Source organism: Anser brachyrhynchus (genome assembly GCF_964034855.1).
Source record: "Anser brachyrhynchus genome assembly, chromosome: 2".
Classification (NCBI taxonomy): domain Eukaryota; kingdom Metazoa; phylum Chordata; class Aves; order Anseriformes; family Anatidae; genus Anser; species Anser brachyrhynchus.
The window spans coordinates 98,358,250-98,385,717 of record NC_137695.1 but is presented as its reverse complement, the minus strand read 5'-3'; the positions used below and the strand labels follow the sequence as shown (position 1 = coordinate 98,385,717).

The 27,468-nt window shown below is 48.0% G+C and overlaps 1 protein-coding gene across 2 annotated transcripts in view; it reads right to left on the bottom strand.

Annotated features, from left to right (window-relative positions):
• The window catches only part of RIPOR2 (RHO family interacting cell polarization regulator 2), a 61,935-nt gene that overhangs the window by 28,097 nt on the left and 6,370 nt on the right, over nt 1-27,468 (bottom strand). The window contains exons 1-6 of one of the 2 annotated variants that reach the window (XM_080580567.1): nt 19,678-19,933; nt 5,121-5,247; nt 3,868-4,023; nt 3,152-3,230; nt 2,908-2,931; nt 2,042-2,095 (exon numbers count right to left, since the gene is read on the bottom strand). In XM_080580567.1, the coding sequence (XP_080436693.1) occupies nt 2,042-2,095; nt 2,908-2,931; nt 3,152-3,230; nt 3,868-4,023; nt 5,121-5,221 (414 nt within the window). In that variant the 5' untranslated portion in view covers nt 5,222-5,247; nt 19,678-19,933. Of the gene's footprint in view, nt 1-2,041; nt 2,096-2,907; nt 2,932-3,151; nt 3,231-3,867; nt 4,024-5,120; nt 5,248-19,677; nt 19,934-27,468 lie in introns of those variants that run through there. The other variant, XM_080580566.1, reaches the window with a different exon arrangement.

The following is a 27,468-nucleotide window of genomic DNA, read 5'->3' as shown; positions in this document are numbered from 1 at the left end:
GGTTTTGCAAAACTTGGTTGCATACAATTTATAGTCTCACCTAGATCTAGCTTCAGAGTGTGATGGATTTATGTCTCATGCTTTGGTTTCCCTTTTCCCTCTAATCCCTGCACCGAAGGTATATGTTTACTCCATCCAAACTGTTCATTGGGCATCTACAATGGTATAACTTCATCTATATAAGCTTAAGCTGCTAGATGACAGGCTTTCTAATCTAAATTTATCAGGGTGAGGAGGGAGAAAGGAATAGAGAAAGATAGATCTTCTTCTAATGTCCCTTCTAAGATAGGATGATATTTGTTTTTTACCTAGAATAACTGTTTCCCTTCGTTCTCTCTGACATCAAGTGGCTGCCCTGTGCACTCTGGTGCTCACTAGTGGGTTTTCACAGCAGAATTTCTCTCCATGAAAGCTTCCAGTGCCTTGGCTTCCTAAGTCTATGACTGTTTTGCTGCATTAGGAAAGATCCTGATGCGACCATCCAGGTGTGCTGTTATTTCCATTTTTCTAAGCCTGCTTAACCTCCGACAGAAGGTGTCACCACCTATTTGGAGCAGGACTGCTCTCCCTGACAGCTTCAAAGCATGACCTTGGTTTTTACAAGGTGAATTTGGACTCCTGATGGCTGGAGCCCCTAATGAGGGATCTCCAGCTGACATGGGAACTGCTTTGCAGGTGAAACAGTGCATCAAGGAGTAATGGAAGTGCTGGCAGCATTTTGCTATTTCAAAGTTACGGGGAAAAGCTTCTTGGAGTGTCATCCACCACTATTTCTCTTGCAAGTCCGCACCGCTCCCCATGCTAAAGACAGCTCCTATAAATAGCTGTCCCTTGGTATTTACTCCTGCTGGTAGTGTGGAGCGTTGACCTGGGGCTGGCGTCCTGCATGGTGGGGACACGCTTAGCCACCCTGACAGATGAGCTCTCTGCTCCTCACGTCCCGTTTTAGGGAGAGCGGGTGCCCCCGTTCAGCACGGCACAGCCTCCTGCCAAAAGAGCCCTCCTCCGGGGCTTGATCAGGAACAGCAGTGTGCCGCCACCTGAGCAAGGCCATGAGTTTTAATGCTGTGCACCTCTGCTCTTCCTGCCTCTGTTGCTGTGGGTTACAGAAAGTGAACTAATGTGCTCGGCTGACCAGCGTTACCTCTTGCGTTTGGTGCTTTTCATTCCTATTATAAGCACAGAAGCCATTAGCTCTGAGCAGCTGGAGTGGGAAGGACGTGAATGGAAATGTTCTTCAAGCAATAATTTTGCCATTCATGTTGCCAGCAAGAGAGAAGGTGGTTTGGGGAACAAATTTTCAGCCTATTGCCTGGTGACTTTTTCAGCTCTGAGAGTAAGAGAACATGAAATTAAAAGGTTTGGATGGGCTGTCATAATTGGAGCACTTCAAGCTGCATGAATGCTTTTCAAACAACTCTCAAAAGACATTTCATCCGTCAGAAATAATTCATTCTTTTGTCAGGCTCAGGAAAGTAACTAATAGCTAGCAGATATGTTTATAACCGAGAGAATACATGCTGTGGATTTTGTCCAGCTCGAAAATGTGTTGGTATAAATCATGAGTACCTCTACTGGGTACGATAGACTCATTCTCACCGATGTAATCAAGCAGATGTGGGCCCACCAAGCCACGCAGAAGAAGCATGAGCAGTGAAAACTGGGAATAACTCCAGTCTAGCCATGGTGTACAGTGGAAACAACTGCTGAACTAGATTGCTTTCAGCTGTAACTCCATTTCTACCTATAGTTTGAAAATAAACATGCTGTGAGAGAGACTTTCCACAGCAGCTGTCTGATCCCAGGTTCTCTGTATGGCTAAAAGCACACGGGAGTGTCATGAGGCATGGAGAACAGCTGGGCATCAGAAGCTGCAAACCGCTTCCTTTGTCTCTGACCCCCAAGTGGTTACAGCAAAAATACTGAATGTGGGAGAGGCTTTGTCAGCACTGGTGTGGAGGGGCACCTTTTTGGCCAAGGGTTTGTTTTCCTCATAACGTAAGAGCTGGTGCAGAAGACAGATGCTAAGGACGCTCGTTACCTTGCTGATGTGGAACTCCAGCCTCCTCATGTATCGCTCCACTGCTTTGATTTGCTGGAGGAAACAGAGAAGCAGAGGGTGAGGCACAACTGAATGCAGCAGTAGGACATCTCTACTAGCTCTGCTCGTGTCTTTGGGTTCATGGGAGTCCAAGGAACTCCTTAAAACGTGCAGGGCTTCGGTGCCCACAAATCCAGAATTGACTGCCACACCTTACTCTGATTAATCTGCTGCTGAAAACATAGAGCTCATTGGCATCTATAAAACGTATATTTAAAAAAAAAAAAAAAAGCTTTCTGGTGTGGTCTGCATAGGTTTTCCTTGACAAAAATTTCCTAGTTTGTTGTTGTTGTTAAGGAATGTGAGACTTTTTGGCTTGGAAAACTGTATTTTTTCAGTACTTTGAAAACCTGTATTAAAATTGATGAGGTTTTGCATTTCAAAATCAATTCTTTTCCTGAAAAAACTGTTTTTGAAAGCAAAAACAAGCTTGGTATTTTGACTGAAAAAGCCAGATTGTTCAGGAAATTTTTTTTGAAAGCTTTTCTTTTGTTTCACCCAAAATTTCCCAAGGGGAAGAATATTTTAAATTTTTCAGCTTGTTATTCCCCAGCATTGGCAGGAGCAGGGATGAGAGATGACTGTGCAGGCCAGAGCTATCCCAAGGACAGCTACCAGCGAGCCCACCTCCAACTGAGTTACTCCTCTGGGGCGTTTGTCCTGCTCTTTGTGAATGTCCAGATTGTGAAGCATCGATGGGGTTGGCCTGACTAATAGATTTGGCTGAGAGAGGTCTCCCATGCCAGCTTCATGGATCATACAACTATTAACCCTTGTTGCGAGAAGTGTCAAAGAGAGTAACGTACCTTATCTAAATCATACAGGACTCCCTGCAACAGAGAAGAGGAAATTGTGATTTATTTTGCAACATAACAGCAACAGAGAACCACGAGAAAGTAATATTTATAAGTGAAGAGAAATCAAAAACAAGATCTGGAAGGGACAAACAGCACACATGCAAATTTCCAACTTCCCACTCCCAGCCCGTGCCTGCTCCAGTACCTCTGGAAGATTATAGTGCATCTACCCAATAAAAAGCGTGACACGTACCAGGCGTGAGTTTCTTCTCATGTCTTTTAACTGAGCAGTCAACTTGTCCAGCTCTGTCTGGTGAACTTCCAGATACTCGCTGTAAACACAAACCAGAGAAGGGAGGCGTGAGCTCTGCGGCACGTAACGGAGCCGATTGCTGAGAGTCGTAAAAGGAAATCTCTGCAACAAATGGCTTTCCTCCCTGCGTGTGCTTTCAGACAAAAATGCATTTGCATTGATCTGTCCTAAAACCAGCTTCCTTGCTGCCTTTCAGAGAAAAAGTAGGAGCCGGTTATTTATCTTTGTATAAGAGCTCGGTGTTTTCCTGTCGCTGAACGACCACTTTCAACTAAGCTGTCTGCTGCTTGGTTTACAGGCTGGGGCCTTCCAATCACTGCTCTCCTGTCTGGCTGGTAAAAGCCCCATTATCATCTGGGACATTATCTGAAGGGCGATACAAGCCTCTGATATGACTCAAGGAAATTTGGAGGAAAACAAAAAAACATTTATTGTTGAAATCCCAGCCCTTGGGAGCTTTCCTATCAAACTTAGCGGAATTGGGATTCTTCCCCATTTCCCCTACAAGTATTTCCAATCAAAAGTCTTACAATGAAGACTCCAACAGGTGCATTCTTCTAGCCTATGATTAAGGATCTCTGCTCCTGTGAAATGTCATTCTAGGGTCTAAAATGTCACAGAGAGCTTCAGTCGGCAAGCACAATAAAGGCTCTTACTCCAGGCCATTCTTCAGGGCCCTGTAGACCTCTTCCATCCTTTTGGGCTGGGGCTCCTTGGGGGTGGTGCTGTTCTTGTGGCCCAAATTATGCATTTTCTTCACCTTCGCTTGGGGCTTCTTGAGCGCAGAGGAATTTTCAATAAAAGAGTTACACCTGCAAAGCGAACATTAAAGAGGGGGGAAATCCCTATAAATCATAGTGATCTCGAAGAAGCGTAGCTTAAAGAAATCTTCCTGATATTATCTCTGCTAGCAGAAGGGATTCTGCTTACGTGCCTGCCAGTTAAAGGGCTGTGTTTGTTTACAGGTTGAGAGGTCTGAGCAGCCTGGGACTTGCTGTCAGCTTTTGATGTGCCAGTTGCCTTTCTGAGATATGAATGCCGGCTTAAGTCCCAGGCTCATCAGCCCTTTCTCTGTCTCATCCCATGCCTGTCCTGCCTCACATCACCATAAAGAGGCTAAAAGCAAAGGGGAGCCCAGATAATATCAGGCATAAAGCCTGGGGGCGCCTAAGGAAGACTGGGGGGTGGTTAAGCATGTGCCGGGAGGGCAGCATCACGCTGCTGATGTTGAGCACGGACTGTGGATAGAGGAGAGTTGTGCTGCATGTAGGTGCCTCCTTGGGCACTTTTCTCTAGATCAGCATCCAACAACCATCGCTGACCTGAGCCGGTGATGTGGAGGTGCACAAGTTGAAGCTAATTATAAAGTAGCCTCTGGGGTTTCTTCCTGGCTTGGGAAATGCCTGTCTCAAAGCCTGAAGTCCTGTCTAGCCAAAAGACAACGCAAGGAAGGGTTCTGCCCCCACGCTCTGCTCCGCTCCCAGCAGGATGCTGAGGCAGCCCCGCGAAGGAAGGGGACTTGCTTTGAATTCACAGGGAAAAATGACTTTTAGGTAGCGGCGTTCTGAAGCTGGGGGCGGTGGGAAGCGTATCGTGCTTCCGTGCACTTTACGTGTGAAAAGATCGCTGTATAAATTAGGGAATTAAAATTGTTCTCTGAAATGTTCTCACAACTCTGAGGCATGTGAGGAAGCCCTGCATTAAGGGTGGAGGGGAAGTATTCGGTAGTTAAGACTCAGGATAACAGCTTGATTATACACGCAATGTAGAGAGATATCTTAACCTAGAATACTTTTTTTCTGCAAGTTGGAGAGAAGTCAGTCCTCTCTCACCTCTTTTTCACCTTTCAAACCCCAGGGCCCCTTTAGCACCTGACTCAGAAGTTCCTCTTAAAGAGCACGGTACTTGCCTGGAGCGTCTCTCTTGAAGCCCGCTGAAGCCGGCAAAGGACTGGCTCCTGATAATCCCATTAGGACCTCCTGGAGAGAATGAATGTGATCCTATTGACATGATTTCTGGGAGCCGGGAGGATATTCCTGAAAAACAACAGAAGGAACATCAGGGACAGAGGCTGGCAAGAGGCGCACGGTAAGGCAGGACTGCCCAGCATCCCAGGGGGTGACCCAGCCCCACGAGGGGCTGTCAGACACGGCTCGAACATGACTCCCTGCTCCAGTCTATGGAGATCCATCACCCTGTTTTCAGAATAAACCACAGGAATGCCTACAAGGATGTCTAATTTTCTTGGAAAACAGCAGAGATGGTGAGGGTTTTACATGTTCTGTGCTTCACGCTTTCAAGGGGGCCTTGGCAACACGAGAGGAAGCTCTTGGTGTGTGTGTGCGCTCATTTCATGTGCCCAGCTCGGCATCTGCGCTGAGCCTCAGTTTAGGGATCAGCAAACTAAGGAGAAGGAGGCAGAGGTCCTCTACCCCGCTGGACCCACCACCTCCGTCCTTCCCAGGGCGCTAATGCTGTCGTGCTGTGATACGTATGGAGAAACTAGGCCAGCTTAAAAATAACTGAAAAAAAAAAAAGAAAGAAAAAAAAAAAAGTTTTTTTCCGATCTATTTTAAAAGGCAGCCCTGGCATGTCCTGTACCCCCTGTTCATTCCACCTCCAACAGCTGTGGATGAGGTTGGGGCTGAGACAGGACTGCGTAGCGGGGCCGGAGCAGCCTGCAGGCAGCAGAGCTAATGCTTTGTGAAACTGCAGCCTGCAGGGCTGAGCGGGTGCTTTTAAAGCAGCCTCACGTTTAAAGCAGTCCCCACAAATGAAGAACAATCCAGAGCTGAGTGCCCAAAAGGGAGCCAATCATGAGGACCATGGATCTGCAGCCTGAGCCTCCACAACCAGATTTATTTATCGAAGATAAGGAGCAGAGCTATGTGGTGCCTCCATGGCAAACACTCACTGGAAAAAGCAAATATGTGGGGAAATGTTGTGCACAGTCCAGTTGTGTTTAGTTTGTAATGCTAGGCTGGACAAACACTCTCTGAGGTGGTGTTAGGCATCGTGGCAAGCTACTTCTCTCTGGAGAGGACTGCATTGCCCAAGAAGAGCTGCTTTGTCAGGAATATTTCTGTAAGAGCTCTGCCAAAAATATTTCTTCCAGCTCCAGAATTGTCAACGCCATTAGCAATGCGAAGTTCTCCCTGTTACACAACCCAAATGGCATCAATCTCCCAGCTTCGGGAAGTGAGAACTGGCTCGGTCCCCGTGTGACTGGGCAACTCTCACAGATACGACCTTGGCTTTGTGATACGTGTATTTAAGCTGAATTTTCTCCTTTGCTGTGACCAGTAGGCAGCTGTGATCTGCCTGGGTAGTCCTGGAAAGCTCTCCTTGTCCCTGGTCAGCATGGGGAGGAACAGCCACTGAGATCTCTCTCGTGCTGGCTGCGCCAACCAAAACCTTCTTGAATGATCCCCAGGCACGTTTGGGGGATTAGCGCAGGCAAGAGGCTATTCCAGTAAGCAGCCTGGATGTGGCTGGACTCCGTTTTGGGAGACCTTTACAGCTGGAGGCCGTTCCAACCCAGCTGGCCCCGCTCCTGGAGCACAGAGGCAGGCGTGACGGGTTTACCCCGCTGGCACTCTTGGGAGATTCAGCCCCACAGTCATCAGCTGTTCCTCGGGAAATAACGGCAGCAAGAGCAAACCTGAAGCCGGGTGCTAGTCCTGACCACACTGGCTATAAAAACACAGTTACTTCGGATTCAAAACTCATATAAAAATGCTAGCATCCTCCTCACAGTGAATATCTTCTGTGTTAACATGAATGAAGGGCAAAGGTCTGAACAAAACCTTTGAGCGTTTGCATGCACACTGGTAGTGTTAGGTTTTCTTTTGCTTTGGGAAAGCTTAAAAATATAATAACCTCAGAAAAGGAATTTACTGATTTATTTATTTCACTTATTTTGCCGAAGTGCTCAGGAGGCTTTGCAACGCTTTAGTAGTGAAGCCTTTCCGCACAGTACCGAAAGGAAGTGTGGATGAAGTGCAATTGAAATGCAAACTGGAGACCTGCCTGGAGCTACTTGTGCTTTGTTTTTGCATAAAATGTTCAGAAGTCAGAGCCCAGATTGGCTTATGCTCTCGCTCTATAAATATATGTTATGTATAATCTTGGCGATTAATGTATGTTGGATTTCTGTACAGAAGAAAGCTGTGATAAAAGGAAGTAACGAAGTCAGAAGTGATGAAATCTCACAGTTGGGTTCAATTCCTTTTCAGTTCATCAGGTTAGAGGTTGCCTCCACCGTACAAACACAATCTGTTCTTAAGATTTAAACTTACATTGCCGACATCTCAGACATTTCCAGCTGACCTCACACTGCTGCACTGACCCTCTTTAGCAGCAGCAGCCTCTTAGCCCAGATTCGCATGGGCACCATGTCCGTGGATTATTTATGATACCGACATCTAGCAAATATGCTTTGGGTGATGAGTATTTGTCACGTTGTTGGAAAACGCTTTGTTGAGGGGGATTTATTTTCCTGCCTGTTAAACCATTCATAGGCATTTGTGCTGGCAGCAATAGTTCGACTAAACAAACCTACCTCTGAATTTAATAATAGGGCTGTTTGCTGATTATATGCATATATGTAGTCACTAGGGAAATTTCAGTAAGGCTCATCCCACAAGGACTTACTCAGATCTGTTGCTGAACTGACCAGTGTCCCTACAGATGCACACCCCTAAGGGGATTTTGGGGATGCTCCAACCAAGTGACTAAGTATCTCAGTCCATCTTCAGTAGTTATCTGATATAATCCTACCATCTTCTAGATACAACATGCATTTTTCTCTCAATATTAAAGCATACTGTACATCTCAAATGGTATTAAAAGCTTTTGAGATATGAGACTTCTGCCTCAGCAGTGAACCCAACAGGTACACTTACATTTTAAAATCTATGTAGTTGATGAACCACTGATATTTCATTTTTTAAAAATCACCAGTCTGCTTACTAGCTAATATAAACATGCGCTGTGTATAAGCACAATTAGTGTAATTAGTATTGCCCGTGCTAAGTGTGTGGCAGCTGAATGATTAGCCCATCAGCAGTGTCAAGGGATAAGGTGAAATTGTATCAGTATTTTTCTCTGCCCGACTCACTGACAGTGTGCAGCAGGGAATGGCAGATAATTGATGATGTCTCTGTCCCCAGGGAAATAAAAGCCCCATCTCTCAGTCGGAACAGCTGAGCCTGAGCTAATGAGAGGAGAAGGGACTGCAGAGCCCATCACTTCCACAGGACTGCCCCTTTTAGTCACCCTCTGAATGGACTTGCACCTCCAGTAATGCCAAAATATCTGATAAACAGTGTGAACTTCCAACTAAGAGAGGCGAAATTCAGTGAGAATCATGTTTGCTAAATCTAGACTGACTTTTGTTTGGACCCTTTTTGCTTGCTTTTTCCCCATGACTGACCTAGAGACCACCATATGATGAGGGAAGTTGTTTTTACTTCACATGTGCCAGCAACCATAGCAATAAAAACATGAGTGGTGGTGGTGCCCGTGATTGCTCCTGCTCTCTCCTTGTAGCATCCACAGTTTCGGCTCTGGGCCTAGGGTTTGCTGTAGAGTGTTAGGGAGCTGCAGATGAGGGTTAGGTGCTCAGAGGCTTCGGCGATGCTTTTGGATTATGTATAATCCTTGATTAAATGGGAATGTAAGAGTGGATTCAAGGGCTGAAGAGATCCTTGATAATCCTTTGTTCCTATCTGATTTTTTTTTTTGTGCGGCACACATTTCAAGGCCCACTTTGAATCTAAGATGCAATCCCCATAGTGAGATGTTTTGTCTGCCGTTCCCTGTGCTGATCTGCAGTCTGCGCACTGGTGATAATTGCTTAGGGTAAGGTAAGATGAGGGGGTCCACTAAACCTTTCTCAGCAGAAGCCAATTGACTCAGTTTTGCATGCTAGGAACCTCTCTTGTCTGTAAACCTGGCAATGGGGTATGTCTAACAAATGAACTGGAAACTTGTTGAATAACGAAAGGAAAGAATATGTTCACCTCTCCTCTCTGTCAAGGATTATGTTCTGACAATCAGATTAGCTGGCCAATTTACAAAGGTGAAATCACCTTATTGCAATAAAATCCCATTTAGAAGTGAGCACCTCCGAAAGAATAAATCCAACAAGGGAAGAAACGGATTATACCCTAGAAGTCATGTCCTCTCAGTGAGGACATCTTTCTGCTTTGCATGAATAAACCCAAAGAGCACAATTCAGTTCTAAACTCAGTCTCGGTGCAATTCTAAGTTCATTCAGCGTGCACTCAGCTGGTGCCGCTTGCATTTGTAGCCTAAAATCTATTCTTTTTTAATATCAATTTTCCAACCTCTTCCTTCGGAGTTTGTTGAATTACCTTGGCAATATGAGGCCAGCATGGCCAGTAGCCCAAACAGCCACCTGGAACTTATGGTTTCCATGCTCCCTAGACTCCTAGAAGGCATAGAGGTATGCATCTTGGATGACGATTTAGACATTCTTGTGGATGATTTTTTAATATAAAAAGTTGAGAGTAATAGATGGGTAAGAGCACTCAAAAGCATTATAAAAGCTTTCACAAGAAAATTAACTCTCTCACAAGTGTTTTAACATTTTTAGGATGAACACTGCTGTGCATTGGTGCATAGGCTCCTAATTCCTGGTGTATCAGGATCATTTCAGTGGGATGGGTTCTCCTGGAAGCATCCGTAGAAGGGTGTCTTCTATTGATCATTGGGCTACAGCAATTTCAACTTTGATGGCACTTTTTATGTTCCCAGCAACTGGGCTGCTACTTCTTGTGCAGGGTAGCATTTGCCAGAGTTGTGCAGACATCTGAGCTCCATCTGAAGAACTATTCTGGGTTGCCAGAACAAAATCATGTGCATTCGTTCCATCAAAGTCCAAGACTATGAGATATTCCTAAATAGCAGCATATGGCTACACTGACAAGCACACTTCCCAAGCCTACATCAGCCGGTGAAAGGCCAGCAGATCTGCGAGATTCAAACATTAATTATAGCACACAGAGAAAGAGCCACGTGGGCTTATCAGCATGGCTGCAGAGAGCAGTACTGCACGGAGAAGGAGCTATAGCCGAGATGGCTCCTTCTCCTTCCAGCAGGAGATTTGGGACTACCTGGGTCATGCTTGGGTGGGCATCAAAGTGGTTGATAGCCTCTTATTCTTGCCCCAGCAAAAGCAGGCAAGCTTCTGCCCCACCTCGTGCAGCAGCAGCTCTTAGTTTAAACCAGCACAGCCCGAGGTGGGTCTCCTGCCCCCCATGGACATCCAAGCTTCGCCTCTTGCGTCGTTGACCCACCAGCGGGATCTCTCCAAAGGCGTGTGCTCACTTCTCGCCAACAGCTTTGTTTGCAGTGGTATGTTCTTACATTAGATGTATTTTAATACCTTCGGTTTGGGTGGATTCAGTTTTTATAACACTCAAAGAACTGCTTGTGTGTCCTTCCTAGCCCTGCTTAAGTCGTAGCTGAGAGATCTGCTTGATCATGCAGAAAATCCTACGAGCAAGCACAAGGCGCCATTACCTATTTCTAATAAACACGAATGTTAGCTTTGGGTTTTTTGGGTTTAGCTTTTGTTTTTTAGCTTTTGTTTCAAATAATATATTTTACAAAACTTGATACTAATAGCAAGACTTGTACTTATTTTTTCATTTCCATAAGAACATTTTTTATGCTGTATGTAAGGATATTTTCAACTGAAATGCCGCAGTATTTGCTAGCTCATCACTAGACACCCTGAGTAGAAACACAAGTTGTCTACCATCTGGAATAGCTCGTGCTGTTTGTTTTGCTCCTCCCACCCAAACTGGATGAAGTGCATAAACCAAAAGCAGTAATAATCGTAATAAGAAGAAAGCTAACAATCCAGGTCACCGGCACAATGGCAAAGGAATCTGTGCCTGCATATACATGGGGAGCTCGTGCTTGGTGTTCTTATTGCAATGTAACTCCATAAATTCAGTACACATCAGTCTTTTACACCAGTACAGTGCCAAATTCAACGTGGGGACTTTTAACTTGCTTTTTTATTATTACAGGAAAATCCTGTCTTTGGCTCTAACTCTCATGGCCTCGCTAGCATGCAAATAATGACTGATGGTGGTGGAGGCAAAAGCAGCGCGCTGCCTTGTTCCATTAGGAGCCTGTTCATAGCTGCTCCCTCTCCAGAGCTCCTGGCACGTAGAGTCACAAGCTGCCCTTTCCTCTGCTTAACCCCCACTCTGAGAAACACCTACAGCACTGTTCCTTAACCTTGGTTTAGCACACACTGAAAACATAAGGAGAGGGAAATGCAAACGAGCTATTTCACTGTAATAAACCCAAGGAAAATAAGTTTGAGACTAAATGGCTCCCACACATGACAGATGGGTTCACAGTGGCTGACCTCATTTTTTCAGTTCCAACATTTGTTTTGCACAGGCAGCTGGAGCAACTGTGAGCACGAAATACACCCAGGGCCGCCCTTAATGCCATTCTCTTACGGCAGTCTGAGTACAGAGCAATCATATTCAATTGGTATTAGTGTAGATCAGCGAAACTCGCTTTGTAATAGCATATAAGAGTGTAACTGAGAGATCAGAGTCTGGCTGTCTGATTAGATCTCATGTTCATTCATTTTAAGCTAACCCTGGTGTGCAAAATGATCTTTGATTAGAAGTCAACTCCAATTCTACTCATCATTGATTATTGTTTTTGTCAATTAAAGAATTAATTAAAAGCAAAGCCCCCCACCATTCAACTGCCAGAAAATAACATAAAGAAAAGCTTTTTCCGAAAACCAGCTGAGAATGAGCATCTTGTGCTTGAAATCCACTTTTCACTGCATTTGCAACAGTGGTTCGTCGCGAGTGACCCGTGCCTGTAGTGAATCATACCAGCCGTCATTTCGGCAGTGCAGTGTGGGGTACATCTGCAAGGCTTTGGGTTACGGTGTTATCTATCCCTGTATCAGGAGATAAACTAAAAGGGGCAATCTTGTGAGAAGTAGTAAAACCAGGAGGATGCAAAACGGGCTGCAGGGATTACTTCGTCTAGCAGCAACCTGGCTACTTCACCACCTCTTCCACCCTAAGCAGAGAGCCACTGCACAGTTGACCGTATGTATCGGATGGAATTGCAGTTTCTCAGCAGAGATCACAAGTGATAAATCTGCCCTGCACTGCTGCCATCATTAACAGTAGGAGTTAGTGAGTTAGCAGCCCTAGGTGACTGTGAGTGATGCTGTCCTTTACAGGTCTAACATTTGGGTGAGCCCATGAGTAAGGTCTGAAAGCAACCGGGCGAAGCCAGCCCTGATGTAAATACATGCAACTCCAGTGGGAGTCTTTGGCCAAAATACATGATGACACCAAGCAGCGTCCCAAAGTTATATGTCAAGTGTAAGCAGTGGAGTGGACTGGCTTCCTCAGACCCTGTAAGCAGTGAACATAAAAACCTTCCCACTGTCAGGAGAGAAAAGCAATGACCCAGCCGTGTTTAGGATAAAAGCATCCTTAAGAGTGCTGCTTTCTTTTATCGCTTTGCACCAGTACTTCTTCTGTTTACAACCCTCATTTTGTGCAGACAGCAGCAGCACAGGCAAGGACAGCAAGCTGAGGCCACCTCTGTGCATGTGCAAGAAAGTAAATGCATCAAGTTCTGCGTAGGACAGTCTAGGTATCCAGTGGGCTGCTCTAGAGATTATTAGTTTTGCTCCAGCCAGGGCAGGCAAACCATTGTCATACTCAGTATCCACTCCAGGTATGCTCTAATATAAGCACGAGTGAGATAAATTAAACAAGTGAGACAGGATTTTCGCCCCTGAAAGTAAAACATCACTGTTGTCAAATCCTTTCAGGCGCTAATGAGATACAAACACTTTGCTGCTCCTCTTTAAATACATGGGATTAGGAAGACTTAAAATGCTTTGGACGTTTACATGCTAGTTCTGATTCATGGAGTGTTTTAATGGCACACTGCCCATTAATATATTGTTGAAGATGCCTCCCTCCGTGTTTTAGGGCAGAACATTGTCCTTAAAGCCGGACATTCTTGTCCCAGGTATGAGTACTGCAGCAATATATTTCTTTAATATTTTGAACACTTCACAAGTGTGTCCATTTCAAAAGCACTGCCGTAAAAGTCCCGTGCTACTTCATTTATACTTGGCTGTGGCGTACGGCTGAAGCTCTCTTTTAGTGCACCCGGCAGTTGAACACTGTCCATACACAATCAAGAGAGGCTGTGTGCTCTGATGTAACTCGTGCTTCTTGGCTTCAGCTCATCTGCATTTACAACTCGAACCTTGCGTTAGACAAGAGCTGTCATATATAACTTTGATTTTTTTTTATTTAAAGTTGTGGCGGAGGTTATTGTTCTTCTGACTGCAATGTTTTGAACTTTAAAAGCTCTAAAAGGTATAGGAGACAACAGCACTTATCTAATAGCACCCAATAGCCTCAAATTCCCCCAAACCACCACCATATTCTCTAGCTGGCAATGTCAAAGGAGCTGTGAAAAGCAGATGAGAAAGATCTGATGTAGGAAAAAGTGCTAAGGGGAGCTTGTGCAAGGTAAAGGTTCCCTGTTGGGAAAGCTTATGTTAAAGACGCTGGTACTGGAGAAGGGATCTGCCAACCAACTGGACAACCAACGGGTCTGTTCAGCAGGAATGGAAATGGACTGCAGGAAGGCAGAGGAAGCCCAGCTCCATGTCACCGTGCATCTGTGGCACGTTTAGCCCACCACAAGGAGCTGGAGAGCTTTATAGACATGCCTGCATTTACAGGAACTATTTGAAGAAGATATTGACAATTTAATGGAAAAGTGATCTCCTTGCTGCCAGGGTCCTGAAACCACATTTAATTTCTGTTCTGGAGGACAGGGCAGTGCAATGCCTTGGGTACAGGCTGGCCCGTGCCTGGTGCCATTAGTGCTGGAGAACAATCCCGAACAGACGTAGTTTACTGCTACTGATGTAGCCAATGTAAACCTGATGAGACTCTTAAGTGTGTTCCAAATAGAGCTAGTCAAGTTAAATCCGTAAATTTAATCTGTAGTGAACATTAAAAAAGAGAAATCTTGAGTTTCAAATACCACACACTCCAGCCATGCTATAAGGTTAGTTACCGTTTAAGACTTCTTAGATACAGAGACGTTAAAGATAAACCAAGGCTAGATGAAACAGATCTGACAGCATTTATTATTGCTGAACTACAAGGTAATTATTTCGTGTAGCTTTTCATTGCATAAATTAAGGCTGCACGGATCTCAGAACAGGCCTGTTTTTTCCCTATTTTGCCATTTAAAGAAGAAACCCACTGGGGCCATTGAGGGCTAATGAAAATGTTATAGGAAAAGCACTGCACTTTGTCCTTCTCTGTCCTCCTACTCTTTCCTCATTTCATCCCCCGTTGGAGTTTCTGCATTTTCCAATTCACATAACAGTAATAATGGGCTGTCATTCTGGGCACAGGAAAATGAGGATACAATGATTTTTCTCCCATCTCTTGTTTCCTCTGAGGGAAAACTCTGTTGTCCTTTTTCCAATGGAAGCAATCGTCTTTCCTAGCTGGTGCCAGGATGCTGGCCATGCCAGAGGGAAGCCCATGTTTCCTTCACAAAATACACGCTTTGCAAGGCACTCTGCTCTGCAGAGATGGCAGCCTTCGCCTTCACCACACCTTCCTCATCTGCTGTGAGGGTGGATGCTGCAGCACGGGCAGGAGCAGTGCACCACCATTGTCCAGCAAGGGTCTGCTTTTTCTCCATGCTTCCCTGGCTCTACCCTTAAAAAGACGCCAGGGAGCTTCTGCTTGAAGCTCAGGGCTTGGAAATGAAATATATGGCATGCACTACAAGTCCTGCTCCTGCATGCATGGAAACCAGGCTGCATTTGAAACAAGGCTGGGGAGAGGAAGGCAGCATCACCCCCAGATTGCAAAGACAGCGAAGCCCTGGTATATGCAGGCAAAATTTTAAGCTGCTTATCCTGCAGCCTCGGCAACAGCTGAAGTCTTACCATTTTTAATATGGACTCGGTTTGGTTTTGTGTAGCACAGATGACTTAGTGAGCATTTCCAGCTCTTGGTTTTATTAATCTAAACATCTAATAAGCCAAGCAGTCACCTCTGTTTACTTTGGCAGATGTCTATTCTTATTAAAAAGACCAGGTGTATATCTAAATAGACGTGGTCTGCAAGTGTTACACTGAATTCAGAAACGCGTCTCACGCATCAAAGAGCACCTCACAGCCAACTGCTTCCTAGCCCATGATCAGCTCTGTGCAAAAACCCGAGTCCTTCTTTGAGCTAACAAATGGTACGTTGCAGACATACTGAACGAGACGAGGAGAGGGCACTCATTCATGCAGGACTTGACACGTTATGCACTTAATTGAGCAGCAGCAGTGTTTTCAACAGCACCATCACCTACAAACATGCCTGTACATTTGGGGAAGCGCAAAGGGTGGCTGTTTGTACCATAATCCAATGATGCTCAAAGTGATGAGCAGAGAAGGAGGTGTCCCCGTACCCTGGAAGATTCCCTGGCCAAAGGCTGCTTGCTGGGACGTTATTGCACAAAGGTGTAACACATGCTCTCCTTCTTGTTTTAAAACCAAATGTTCTTAATTTAAATACTTAAATTGAGGATGTCAAGTTACTTAGTTACAGGAAAGGTATTTTCCCTCTTGCATACAGTTAGAAAATGCCCACCAGACTACCACATTTTTCCCCTGTTTTGCTTCAGTCTTCTAGCAGGTGTGCAATAAATTTGACAAAGGGGAGAGACGCCTCACTGAGGGACAGACCAAGTGGTTTTGGCTGCTCACCTGTCGAAGTATGAGCCTTCCACGGGCATTTGCAGGTGCTTATTTGCCTATCTCCAACAGATTTCACTGCAAATGGGTTCCTTCCTTGGGTCAGCTTGAGCAGAAGGGTTTAAGTAGGAATAAATAGGGTTGGTCTAGCCTGACCTTTTGTGGACATGAATACACACAGACATGAAAACACATAGAAAAGCTAAAACCAGAACCTCAGTGATGACTGGATGGATTTTCTCTGCTGCAGCTCCTCAAGCTTTTTTTGAGTTGATGGACGGCTTGAGGTTTTCCCATCAGTGATATTTTTAGGACAAGATCAAGTCTGACAAATCTCTGGGTGCTGCAGCTAAGTATATATGTATATTTTTTGAATCACAAAACAGGAGTGCCTTGGAGAAGCGATTATTTGAAATCGATCTGGTGCTGCTGAAAGTCTACCAGCAGGCTGCCTGGCCTGGGGAGATCTAGCAGCAGTGGCTAACGGGGCTGCTTGAGGGCTGGTGGAGCAGTAAGGAGGTGTCTGGCTCTGCCAGGCAAGGTCAGCTCTCTTGAGGCGTCAGGGACCGTAGTGCTCCCGATGCTTTGAAAGGGCTGGCAGATTAAATGTATTATTGTGGCTACTTCACGGGCTGCGCTGGTTCCAGGGAACTGTCAGCTTCGATTTGTGCCTCCCACTGAAGAGAAGAAAGATGCTAAGATACTTCTGCACTAATCCATCATTTCTTTTGTGCTGGTTGGGGGGTAAAAATTAGAGGGTACCCTTGTGACATAAAAACACAGCAGAAAAAGGCAACTTTAAAGAGAAAAAAAAAAACAACAGATAGTTCCTGTGTCACGCTCAAAGGACTTGCTTCTTACAAAGGCCACCGGGTGCAGAGCTTGCATACGAAGACTAAGGTGAGGTCTGTGCTTGTGGCTGCCAAAAGCAACTGCAGAGTGCCAGGGGACCTGCTCTTCTCTGCACCTTGCAGTGAGCGGGGCAGCACATCCCGGGACCTGCTTTTTGATCACGGCTGGGCTACAGCCTGGTCCTGGGTGCCTGGGCCATGTCAGGAAGGGGGGGGGGGGGGGGGGGGGGGGCGCTTTTTGTTCCCAACAGCAGCAGCCCCAGCAGCAAAGACACTTAAAAGCTACAGCTGGAGAGCCCAAACTCTCAGGGAACTGAATGCAACCCCCTGGACACAGCCCTGGGCTGTGATATAAGTGTGGCAGTAAGATGGGAGCAGCACCAGGCACTGCGAGGAGCAAACACACAAAGCCCCTGCTTGGACCCCACTGCTCCCCGGGGTGCAGCCAGCCCTCCCTTGGGCCACGGCCTGTGCAAAAGGAGCTGGTGAGTTCTCTTGCTCATCATTTCCAAAATCTCTTACCGAGAAAACACTCGAACAAGCCAACACACCCCCTTGGAAAAGCAGCAAGCAATGGAAGTTGAAAGGGCAAAACCAGCGACCTCTGAGCTCCTGCGAGGTGGGAAGATAATCAGATTTCTTAGCATTGTGTTAATAGAGCCATCCAGGAACCACATAGCCTGAAAGCGATGTGACAGGCCCCCATCTGAGACTAATTCAGGTCCTGGTCCTCTCTGACAAGCAGTGTGTGTGTGCAGGCACTGCTCTCCTCCCCACTTTGCCCTCCTCCCCACCCTCCTCGTCTCCCTGCAGCCGAAGCTCCATGCTGCAGGCATGAACCGCCCACCTCCCCTTAGCTCCGCTGCGGGAAAATACCCCAGCGAGTGGGTTGTCCACGAGCTGCTTGTCCCTGCCACACATATAGAAAGGGAAAAAAAAAATAGAAAAGCTGGAGCAGCCATCCCTTTTTTGGCAAAAGCAACCGCTGCCTTCCGCCTTCGCTCCCACTCCTTCCCAGCGGGGAAGCAGGGCAGCCTCCCCCTGGCACCTTTCCCCGGGGCGGGTGCTGTCGGGGGGTTACCTTCCTCCTCGCTGGGGTTTAAAAGCATCACGGAGCAGAAGGCAGCTCCGGGTGGCTCTGGGGGCATGCTTTGTGCAGCTGGTACCCCCAGCGTTTGCTCTGTGATAAAATAAAATAAGGTTGAATGGAGTGGTCAAGGGCCTTGAGACTGCAAGGAAGTAGAGCAGCCTGGTCACTGAAGGATGCTGGGGATCCCCCCTGCACAAATCAGACCTCTCCCATAACGCATTCCCAAACATTTGAGAAATATTAATTCTATTAAAACCCCCAAGACGTAACCGTGCTGTTATTTTAGAGAGGAGTGCAGAGACACAGAAAAGCTAATTGCTCCGTTCCTTGAGCAGGAACCTGGAAATAAACGCAACCTGTTGCTCCTTAGAAAGAAAACCAACGCACACAAGCAAACAAAACACCCGCACCCTACTGAGGAAGCACTGCTGGATGTCAGCATTTAAACCAGCATCGGGTTATGGATGTGGGATTTTTAAAGTCCACAACACTGTGCTTGCCTGCACCAACAGGCAGCACAGACACCATCTTAAGAGACTGTCCTAGGATTTAATTGCGGGCCAAGAAAATGCTGAATTTATGGGAGAAAAGATGCGCTTGGTGCCTTCAGATGGCTCACGCTGCCTGATACCTGCCCTCCCGTACTTACTGAAGCCTTGGGGCTGGCGTGGAGCAATCTGCCGTGCGTGCCCGGTAGGGTTACAAAGCAGGGCTGCTCGCTCGTCCCAGCGGACGCCGCTCTCCAAAAAAACAGCTCACGTCGCGGGGACCAGCGCAGGGAATATCCCACAGGAGGCTGGGCAGCGAGCACAGGAACCTCTCCAGGAAAGACACCTTCCTCTCGCCCCTTCTTCCTCGAGCCCCCCGTTTGGGTCTGCTCCCTCTTTTTTTTTGTTTATTCTGGAGGAGAGCGACGCTTGCGAAACCTAATTAGCCACGGGGGGATATGAAGATAATGTTCCTGCACGGGAGCCTTCCTTGCCCGGGGCTCCAGCTGCGTGACAGCAGCTGAAACACGGTAATAATTAGGAGGCGCGGGGCAGAGCGCGCGGCCGGATTAATTAGCGAACGCAGAAATCGGGCTGGAAACGCACCGAGCTCGTAGCAGAGGGGTGTGCGAAAGGGCGCGGAGGCAGGGTGGCCACACACACGCACAGCTTCCAGAAGGGTTTTTTTGAAACTTTGAATGAGGGACAGCAAACCAGCGATAGGAAGACCTGGCGTGGGATTAGGACGACCTTTGGCAGCCAGGGCACTCAGAGGTAAACCGAAGAGCAATGCCAGCGTGCAAGATGTTTGCATCAGCCCTTGGGAACGAGCCAGGGACCGAACGGAGAACTTAAAGAGGGTCTGAGCTCGCCTCAAACCGGCAATACCATAAAAGCTCACTGGAAACAGAAAGACGGGACCCAGGGAAACGCTGAGCCTCGGGGAGAGGCGGTGGGAAGACGGCTGAGCACTTCCACGGAAACATTAAACAGCTCCCCCAGGCAGCTTCCCCAACCCCTTCACCAACGCCCCCCAGCCGAGATTTTCCCGTTCCCAGCCCCAAAGCGCACACGACGGAGCCAGCAGAAGCCCGACCTCCCTCCTCCAAATCCCGACGCCTCTCTCCTGGCAGCAGGGCTCAGCTGAACCACCTCGGGGGCCGGCAGCTCCGCACCCCTCCCTCCCCCCGGTGCCCCCCGGTGCCCCCCGGTACCTGCTGCTGTCGGCGGGGCTGCCGCGGCTCACAGCCCGCCCCGGGACATCGCTCGCCCACCGCCGCAGCCCCGGGCTCCGCGGCCGCAGCGCCGCCCCATCCCCGGCGATAATAAAATAATGTTCAATATTTTTTAATATTATTATTAATTTTTCTTTTTTTAAGAGGATGGGGAGCAGCCTCTCGCCGCTCGCACTGCCCCGCCGCTCTGGCAGCCAGCGCAGCCGCTGCCGGCTTTTCCTTGCGGAGCTGCTGGAGGAGGAGGAGGAGGAGGAGGAGGAGGGGGAGGAGGAGGAAGGGGAGGCGGAGGCGCTGCGCGGCCGTGGCCCGCCCCCGCGGGCGGTGCGGGGTCCCGCAGGCGCCCCCCGGCTCGTCCCGGTGCCGCTGCCTTTGGCTTTGCAGTTTTTTTGGGGGGGGACAATCAGCTCCCTGTGAACCCGGGCCATGTATTTTTGGCTTTTCCTGGCTTCATTATTATTATCATTAATTCATTATTATTAATTTTTATTATTAATTTACTATTATCAATTTTTTATCATTTCTATTATCGATTTATTATTATTACTATTACTATTATTATTATTATTAATTTTGGGTCGGTTTGAGCAAGAGGAGAGGGGCAGGGAGAGGCTGCCCCAGGTCTCTGCCCCCATCCATAGGATGCTCGCTGGCCCCTCCGCTGCCTTCAGTAACCTGTACGCAAGCAGACCCTACACCAGGGTACACTGAGGGCTGCAAACAGCAGTGAAAGGTGAATATAGAGAATCGCAGGATCATTAAGGTTGGAAAAGACCTCCAAGATCATCTGGTCCAACCATCACCCTACCACCAAAGTCATCCACTAAACCAGGTCCAAGAGGAAGGAGCACACCAACAGATGGGACTAAAATTTCTTCCTCCGAGCCCTCCCTCCTGCACCACACTGAGAAAGAAAAAAAGGCAGAAATGCTGCATTTTCCCAGAGACTGTAGGGAAAAGGAAATTTTCTTCAATTTCAGTCTTCCATCCAAAATACACAGTCCTAGTTACTATAAACACATCTCTCTGTAGAGGTAAGGATCCTGAATATATTTATTGCTGGCCTTAGGACTTTGCCCTTTCCCTTCCACAGCTCTTTTTTTTCTTTTTTTTTTTTGTATGAGGCTTTACTCCAGACATCACCCAACAGAAGTACCAAACACCCATAGCTTATTTTTTTTTACTATTTTTGTATATGTTTATGTGGGTTTTTATATATGTTTATATATATATATATTTATATGCAATCTGCTGTCCCTCTTCCAACACTTCAAGCTGCTGCAGAGTCCTTCAACAAGCTCTCCCTTGTGTCTCTGAAACAACTGAAAGTGCTTCTTTTGGGAACCCCTGGCAAGGCTGTGGGTTTGGTAAATCGACACAGTTTGGGAGGTGGCACTACTGGTACTCTCCCTGTACGCCCCTGTCTTTCCCCATTTGGGTCAGATTCGCCCTTTCAAATGCAAATGTTGTCGACGGAGCACACAGACCTGCCACACACAGGATGATACTGTACAGAGAAGTTTGTGAAATGACAACAAAGAGTTTGGGTTTCACAAAGCATTGTTCTTGGAGGGGAAAAAAAAAAAAAGAAAAAAAAAAGCTCACTGAATAAAAAATCCGAGCTGCCAATTCCAGCTGACCTATAATCTTAAGTAATTTTCAGCAGTAATAATGAACATGTGGTATTTATATTGTATGCCGAATATAAACAGCACCCTGTAGCCCTCAGAAGCAGAAATGAGAGAAAACCACTCCAGATTCAGCAAAAGCATAAAAATCATAAATGGGTGCTCTTCGCAGGGGCGTGCGGACCTCTGGGACCTGCAGGCTCTTCCCAAAGCTTCTGAGCTCGGCAGTGGTCCTGGGGGTGACATTTCCAGAGGCACAGAGGTGCTGTTGTAGGTTTCTGGGTACATTTTTAGGGTCATCTGTGGTGTGCCTCTGCCTGAACCAGTTCTGCCCCTGCTTCGCGTGTTTCTCACGCGAAGTGAGCAGGGGGGGCAAGGCAGAGAAGTTGCTCTCTGGAAAAAGGCAGCTGCACGCTTCGGGCTGTGGAATGTCAGGGGAAGAGGAGAGGGAATATTTGTGGCAATGCTGAAAGCTATAAATGTCTCATCATGCATACTTAATATGCTTTTGAGTCCATTTCAGCCTTTCAGGGGGTGGCAGCTCTCACTGTGGAAGTCTGGTTAATTTGTTAAAGGTTTCCAGTGCCGTCTGCTAATTGCAGCATCTTACTGCAACCTTGAGCCTCCTACAGTGGTTCCTGGCAATTACCCTGTGTGCCCCATGTTGCAAATTCCCTCTGGCCCTGTCAGTCGTATCGGAAGATAAGAAGGTTTTTGGAACCTAAGGTTGCAGACGCAAACGCCTCCTTCATTTGCAGCCTCCTCTTTCAAGGAAATGTTCTCAATCCTATGCAAATACATGTACTGGGGATGTATGAGCTGTTTCTCTTGGTTTCTCAATAGAGTTTTGCATAGCAAACACGGAAATCTTATTCACTCCTCTCTTCACCCTCACCCCTACATATGCATTCCCACTTCCCTGCTCCCAGGGCTGTTGCTTGTCAAAGCTGCTAGGAGGCTGAGGAGGTTTAAGGATGCTCTAGATAAAATCTTTGCCCCACATAGCCCTTCTGAACATGCATTCATCCTGACACACACGCTTTTGAAAGGATCGGGTCAGTCATCCCACGTGTGTCTTGTTTTGCTAATTCGGTGGAAAATGCCAGAGAGCTCTGCCTCCCTCCATCGTTAGGCAGGAACCGAAGCTGCCATTGTGTCATGGCTCTGATCATGCTGCTGCTCCTATAAATTATTCACCGGGTTGCAGTGTAATCTGCTGTTGTGTTAAAAACAGGTCAGCATGGATGTCCCCAGCGCAATTTCTAAGTGACAACAGCAAAGCTGATTCTGACTTTGTCTCCAGAAAACACAGTGACCTCTCCAAAACAGCAACTGTCAGTTGTCGTGTACTTTATCCTCCGCCAGCTCCCATGCACCTTTACAAGCACCAGTTCCCAGCGATGTCAGCCCACGTTATACTTGAGAGATCTAAGCCTGAGTTCTTAAATTACCTGCTGGGCTTTACGGGAGCACTTTGCTTTCTATTAGCCTTTGCTCCCGGGCCAAAGAGCAAATCAGGATTTCCAAGGAAGAGATTAGGGCATACCTAAATGCTGTGCTCCTCCCAGACACCTGGAAGGCTTCTTGCAAGGTCTGAGCAGGATTTTCTGGCTGATACACATCACAGAATCACAGAATCACAGAATGGTTTGGGTTGGCAGAAACCTTAAAGCCCACCCAGTTCCAACCCCCTGCCATGGGCAGGGACACCTCCCACCAGACCAGGCTGCCCAAAGCCCCATCCGGCCTGGCCTTGGGCACCTCCAGGGATGGGGCATCCACAGCTTCTCTGGGCAACCTGTGCCAGGGCCTCACCACCCTCTGAGTGAAGAGCTTCTTCCTTATAGCTAACCTAAACCTACTCTCTTTTAGTTTAAAGCCATTAGTCCTTGTCCTATCGCTACACCCCCTGACACAGAGTCCCTCCCCAGCTGTCCGGTGGGCCCCTGTAGGTACTGGCCCCATTATGTTACACACCACTCTGAGTGGGGAATGTAATGACAAATACTTCAGTTTTGCCATCATCCTGATTCAGCAGAACAGCAAGACCAAAGCAATGGCCTTCGGCTCCACTGCAGTCGTCTTCTAGAGAAACCTGGAAAGAAGGAGGTCTGGGGGAAAGTCCCTTACCCCCATAAAGTACTCAGAGGGAAGACCTTGTGAGGACCTTGGCGAGAGTGTGGGGCGTCGCTGCCCATTCCCTGGTGTGCCACAGGGACATATGCCTATTGTGCAGATACAAAGGCTCAGCCTAGTCCTGTGTGATTTCAGACACCTGAAAGCGGGGGCTGGTGGCAGCAGACCATGCAGGGGGCAATTTGCATGGACGCCTCTCATTAGCGTGTTCGGATCAGCAAACACGCTGGAGGAAGTGGCCACCAGACAGTGGCTTGGAGCTTTGGTTTTCTGATGCAGATTAGGCCCCCCTGGCCTTTAAGGCAGACTATTTGTGCATGTTTTTTTTTCATGAGCAAAAAACTGGGCAATCTGTCATAAGCAACCTGGGCAAGGCTGACCCTACACCAGCCCACGATCACTTTTCCCAGCTCAACGTCCTGTGTTGCCACAGCTCTCCTGCTCTCTGCACCTCGCCCTGCCCGTCCTGCTCCTTGGGTTGACTCCGTTCCTGTATTTCTACCTTCTCTGCCAGATGAGCCTGCTCAGTGATCTGACTTGTGCTCACCGTCGCCCCGTAGCTAACTCTGCTTGCTCTCCTTCTAGAAGCTTTTGATACCCACTTGTTTTTCACCGCTTGCACCCTGTAACCACTGTGCAACCATTTCCCCCCTTCTACTTCCCATCACTGTGTTGCTGCCCCACCCTCAAGTTCCTCATTTTGCTTTCTTCTTCGCGTCGCTTTTGCAAAACTTTCCACCTGCAGCTCTCAGGGCGATTTATGGGAAAGTCAGGTCACTCGAGCTGCTGTTCTGGAGTGGCTCAGGGACAGATTCAACCTCCCGGGGCCTCTGGCCAGGTGCTCGGCACCGCTGGATCTTTGGGAATGACTGCAGCGTGTGTAACACAGTGGGTGTACTACACAGGGCGCATTACCACAGGGTGGTCAGGGCACACTTGGAACACCAAGGAAAAGCAAGATATGGGTGCAGAGGGTGAGGGCTAGGGACAGAAAGGGGAGTCTTCATCACACCCTGCTGCACTTGTGGTGGTCTGAGGCAGCTGCATCCACCAGCACCTGAAGGTAGCAAGTTCCCTTCAGAAGGCATGTTCACAAGCACACACCCTACCTGCCCTCACGTACATTAACTTAGGGGATCAGGAGCCACTAATGTTACTATTTCTCCCCCCAGAACTCTTCCCCTTCAAAATCAGCCCCGGTGGGCTCCAGCCCCTTCCCAGAGCAGGTTTTTTGTGGCAAGGATCTCCTCGCAAGTGGGCTGGAGGGAGCAGCATGTTCCTGCTTCTCGGCCTGCTCAGCGACCGGGCCCAGCGGAGCCGCTCTCCCTGCCTGCGGTGGCACCTCTGTTACTGCAGCTCTGCCCTCCTGCCTGTCCCCTCCTGGGGTTCGAAACACGTCCCTAGTTTCCTAATTAAGGTGTGAGAGGAACTGTTGGGACATTGTTTTGCTTTCCTGGACAGCTGGAAGTCAGCAATGCAACGCCGTGATCAAAGCCGTGGCGGCGATCAGAGACCTAAAGCGGCAGGTATGGTGCTGTATGAGGCTTTTTGGGAGTGCAAGCTGCCAGCTGTGCTGCTGGCATTGAGCTGGTTTGAAGTCAGGTGCAGGGACACCTCCCACCGGACCAGGCTGCCCAAAGCCCCATCCAGCCTGGCCTTGAGCACCTCCAGGGATGGGGCATCCACAGCTTCTCTGGGCAGCCTGTGCCAGGGCCTAACAAAGCATGGTTATAACATGGAGTGAGGCACTGTGGGACATGTTAGCACCCACTGAAGGTATCCTTGGTCAGGACTATGGTCTGCCTTGCAGTGCCCTCCAGCAGCAGCACAGAGACAGCCTCTGCCTTCCTCCTGCTCAGCATGTCCCACGGGTCATGGCAAGAAGGCAAAGAAACAGCAGGGATGAAGAGCACGATCTGGAGAAGATGATGGTCAGGTAGGAGAAAGATGCGAAGGCTGGGGTGGAGGGGAAGGAGCCAGACAATTACGGAATCATGTGCCCTGTGGGAAGGCTACATTGGTGGCCATCTGGATTCCTGCCAGCTCCTCACATGACAGTTTTTGCAGCAGAAACCCAAGAAGAGTCCTCTGGGATAAGGCTCCGAGCAATTTCCATCCTCTGTAAAACCACAGTTGCCCTGAAATCTCTTCCAGACCGACGGCAGTATGGTGACTGCAGCGCAAGTCTCCATAACCCCACTGCCTCCGAGACACCCCCACGGCCCCCTTTTCCTCATCGGCGCATATTTCTGCAGCATAAATATAGCAGATACAAAACAAGTGCAGCGCACATGAAATGCCATTCGGGGGAGCGCGCTGAACACGCTGCCTGTGTCATGCAAGGAGCCCGAAGAGCATCTGCCAAATATTTGGGCTGAGATTCCAGAGCAGAGGGGGGTCTGCAGCGCTGACCGAGCCCTCAGGACAGCACGGTGTACGTCTTTTTTTGGGGGGATGCAGGTTGTGTGCTGGTCCAGCCTGCCCTTCACGCGAGGGTGTTTAACCACGTGCAGGACTCGCTTCCTCCAGGGAAGGTGAAGGGCAGCTTCTCGTGCCACTGGGGCTGCGAAGGGAAATGAATTAAAAAGATATCACAGATGATATGAGCTGTAAAGCAAAGAAATAGTGCTGCCTCGGGGGCGCGGCCTGGCGCTGCAGCGGAGGTTACGTGACACCAGCGAAACGAGGCCAGTTTTGGAGCATCTGACCCTGGGTACTATTTTCGGCGCAGTGATTTTTGGAAGCGATTAACGACAGCAGCTTGGCACTAATCAGTGGCTGGTGTTGCTGATTAAGCTAACTCTTCCTTGGCTCGTGGCCGGCATCAGGAATAGAAAGGGCAGGAAGCTCCACAGAGCGGCAGGAGAGGCAGAGCAGCTCAGGACCTTCTAAACTGCCCATTTTTCCATGTGAAAATAAATAGTAATAATTTAAAAAAAGCTATAGCCATCCAGCTCCAGAGCAGTGCTCAGCAGTGCTGGCGGGCTCTGCTTCTCCTGTGGCTTCGTTTATCTTTGGCAATATTTTTATATGGATTCTTTTCGATGTTTCCACCCCTCTCTTAATAAAAAAGAGCCTCACTTGTTAAATGTGTGAGCGCACTGCCAGTGTGGCACTCTTCACATATGTTTGCCGTGGGATCTCAGAGATGCTATCTAGCTTCAAATCTATCTACAACTCTAAATTCTTTCTGCGAGATGCCAATGGGAAGGAAATGTGCCGGCACAGTGTGCGCAGTGCGCGTTATGGCCCGATCCACCAGTCCTGACGTAACCAAAGCTCCCCAAACCATCCCATTTATAAACAAGGCAGCTTCTCCAGATGCTACCACAGAAGTCAATGATTCCCTAGAGGAGGCGGGCTGCGCTCTCTCTGCTCTGTACATCGTCACCACTAAGAAACTGTGATGTTTGAGGCAGAAAAAAAATAATCTCATTTGCTCTGTGCTACCTCTGTTAGCACCATAACATTAGCTGGGTCCTCTCAGGTCTTTTTCTTTTTTCTCCTCAAGTGAGGACGTCTAGTATGTGGGGTTCTGAAACTCTCAGGGAGCTCTCAATCTCATTCTACAGAGTCACAGCAAGCGTGCTAAAATAACTGCAGTGCCTTGTTGCTCACATCCACGCTCCCAGCAGAGCTATTCCACCGCCCCGAGCTAGCACGGGGTGAGAAGGATGCGAATAAAACTCCCTTTTCTCCATGGAGTCTGTGTGCTGAGCGATGCTGACATGATGAAATGGGAGGTGTTGCAAGAGCTCGCGTGCAATGCTGCGCACACCTCTGGCTTTTGGGGAAGTGTTGGGTTTGGCTTCCCAGGGCGGTCATTTCATCGAGGGTCCTGGGTCAAGGAGGGGGCTTGAGTATTTTCAGTGTCTTTCCTTCTCTGTGGGGTGGGTCATTAATTATATGTGGGGTCCTCCTCATTTTTTGTCTTTCCATCTTTTTACCAACTGTTTAAGCTCCAGGCATCATTTCCAAGCTCTGGGTCCCCGAACTTTCCAATTTCCAG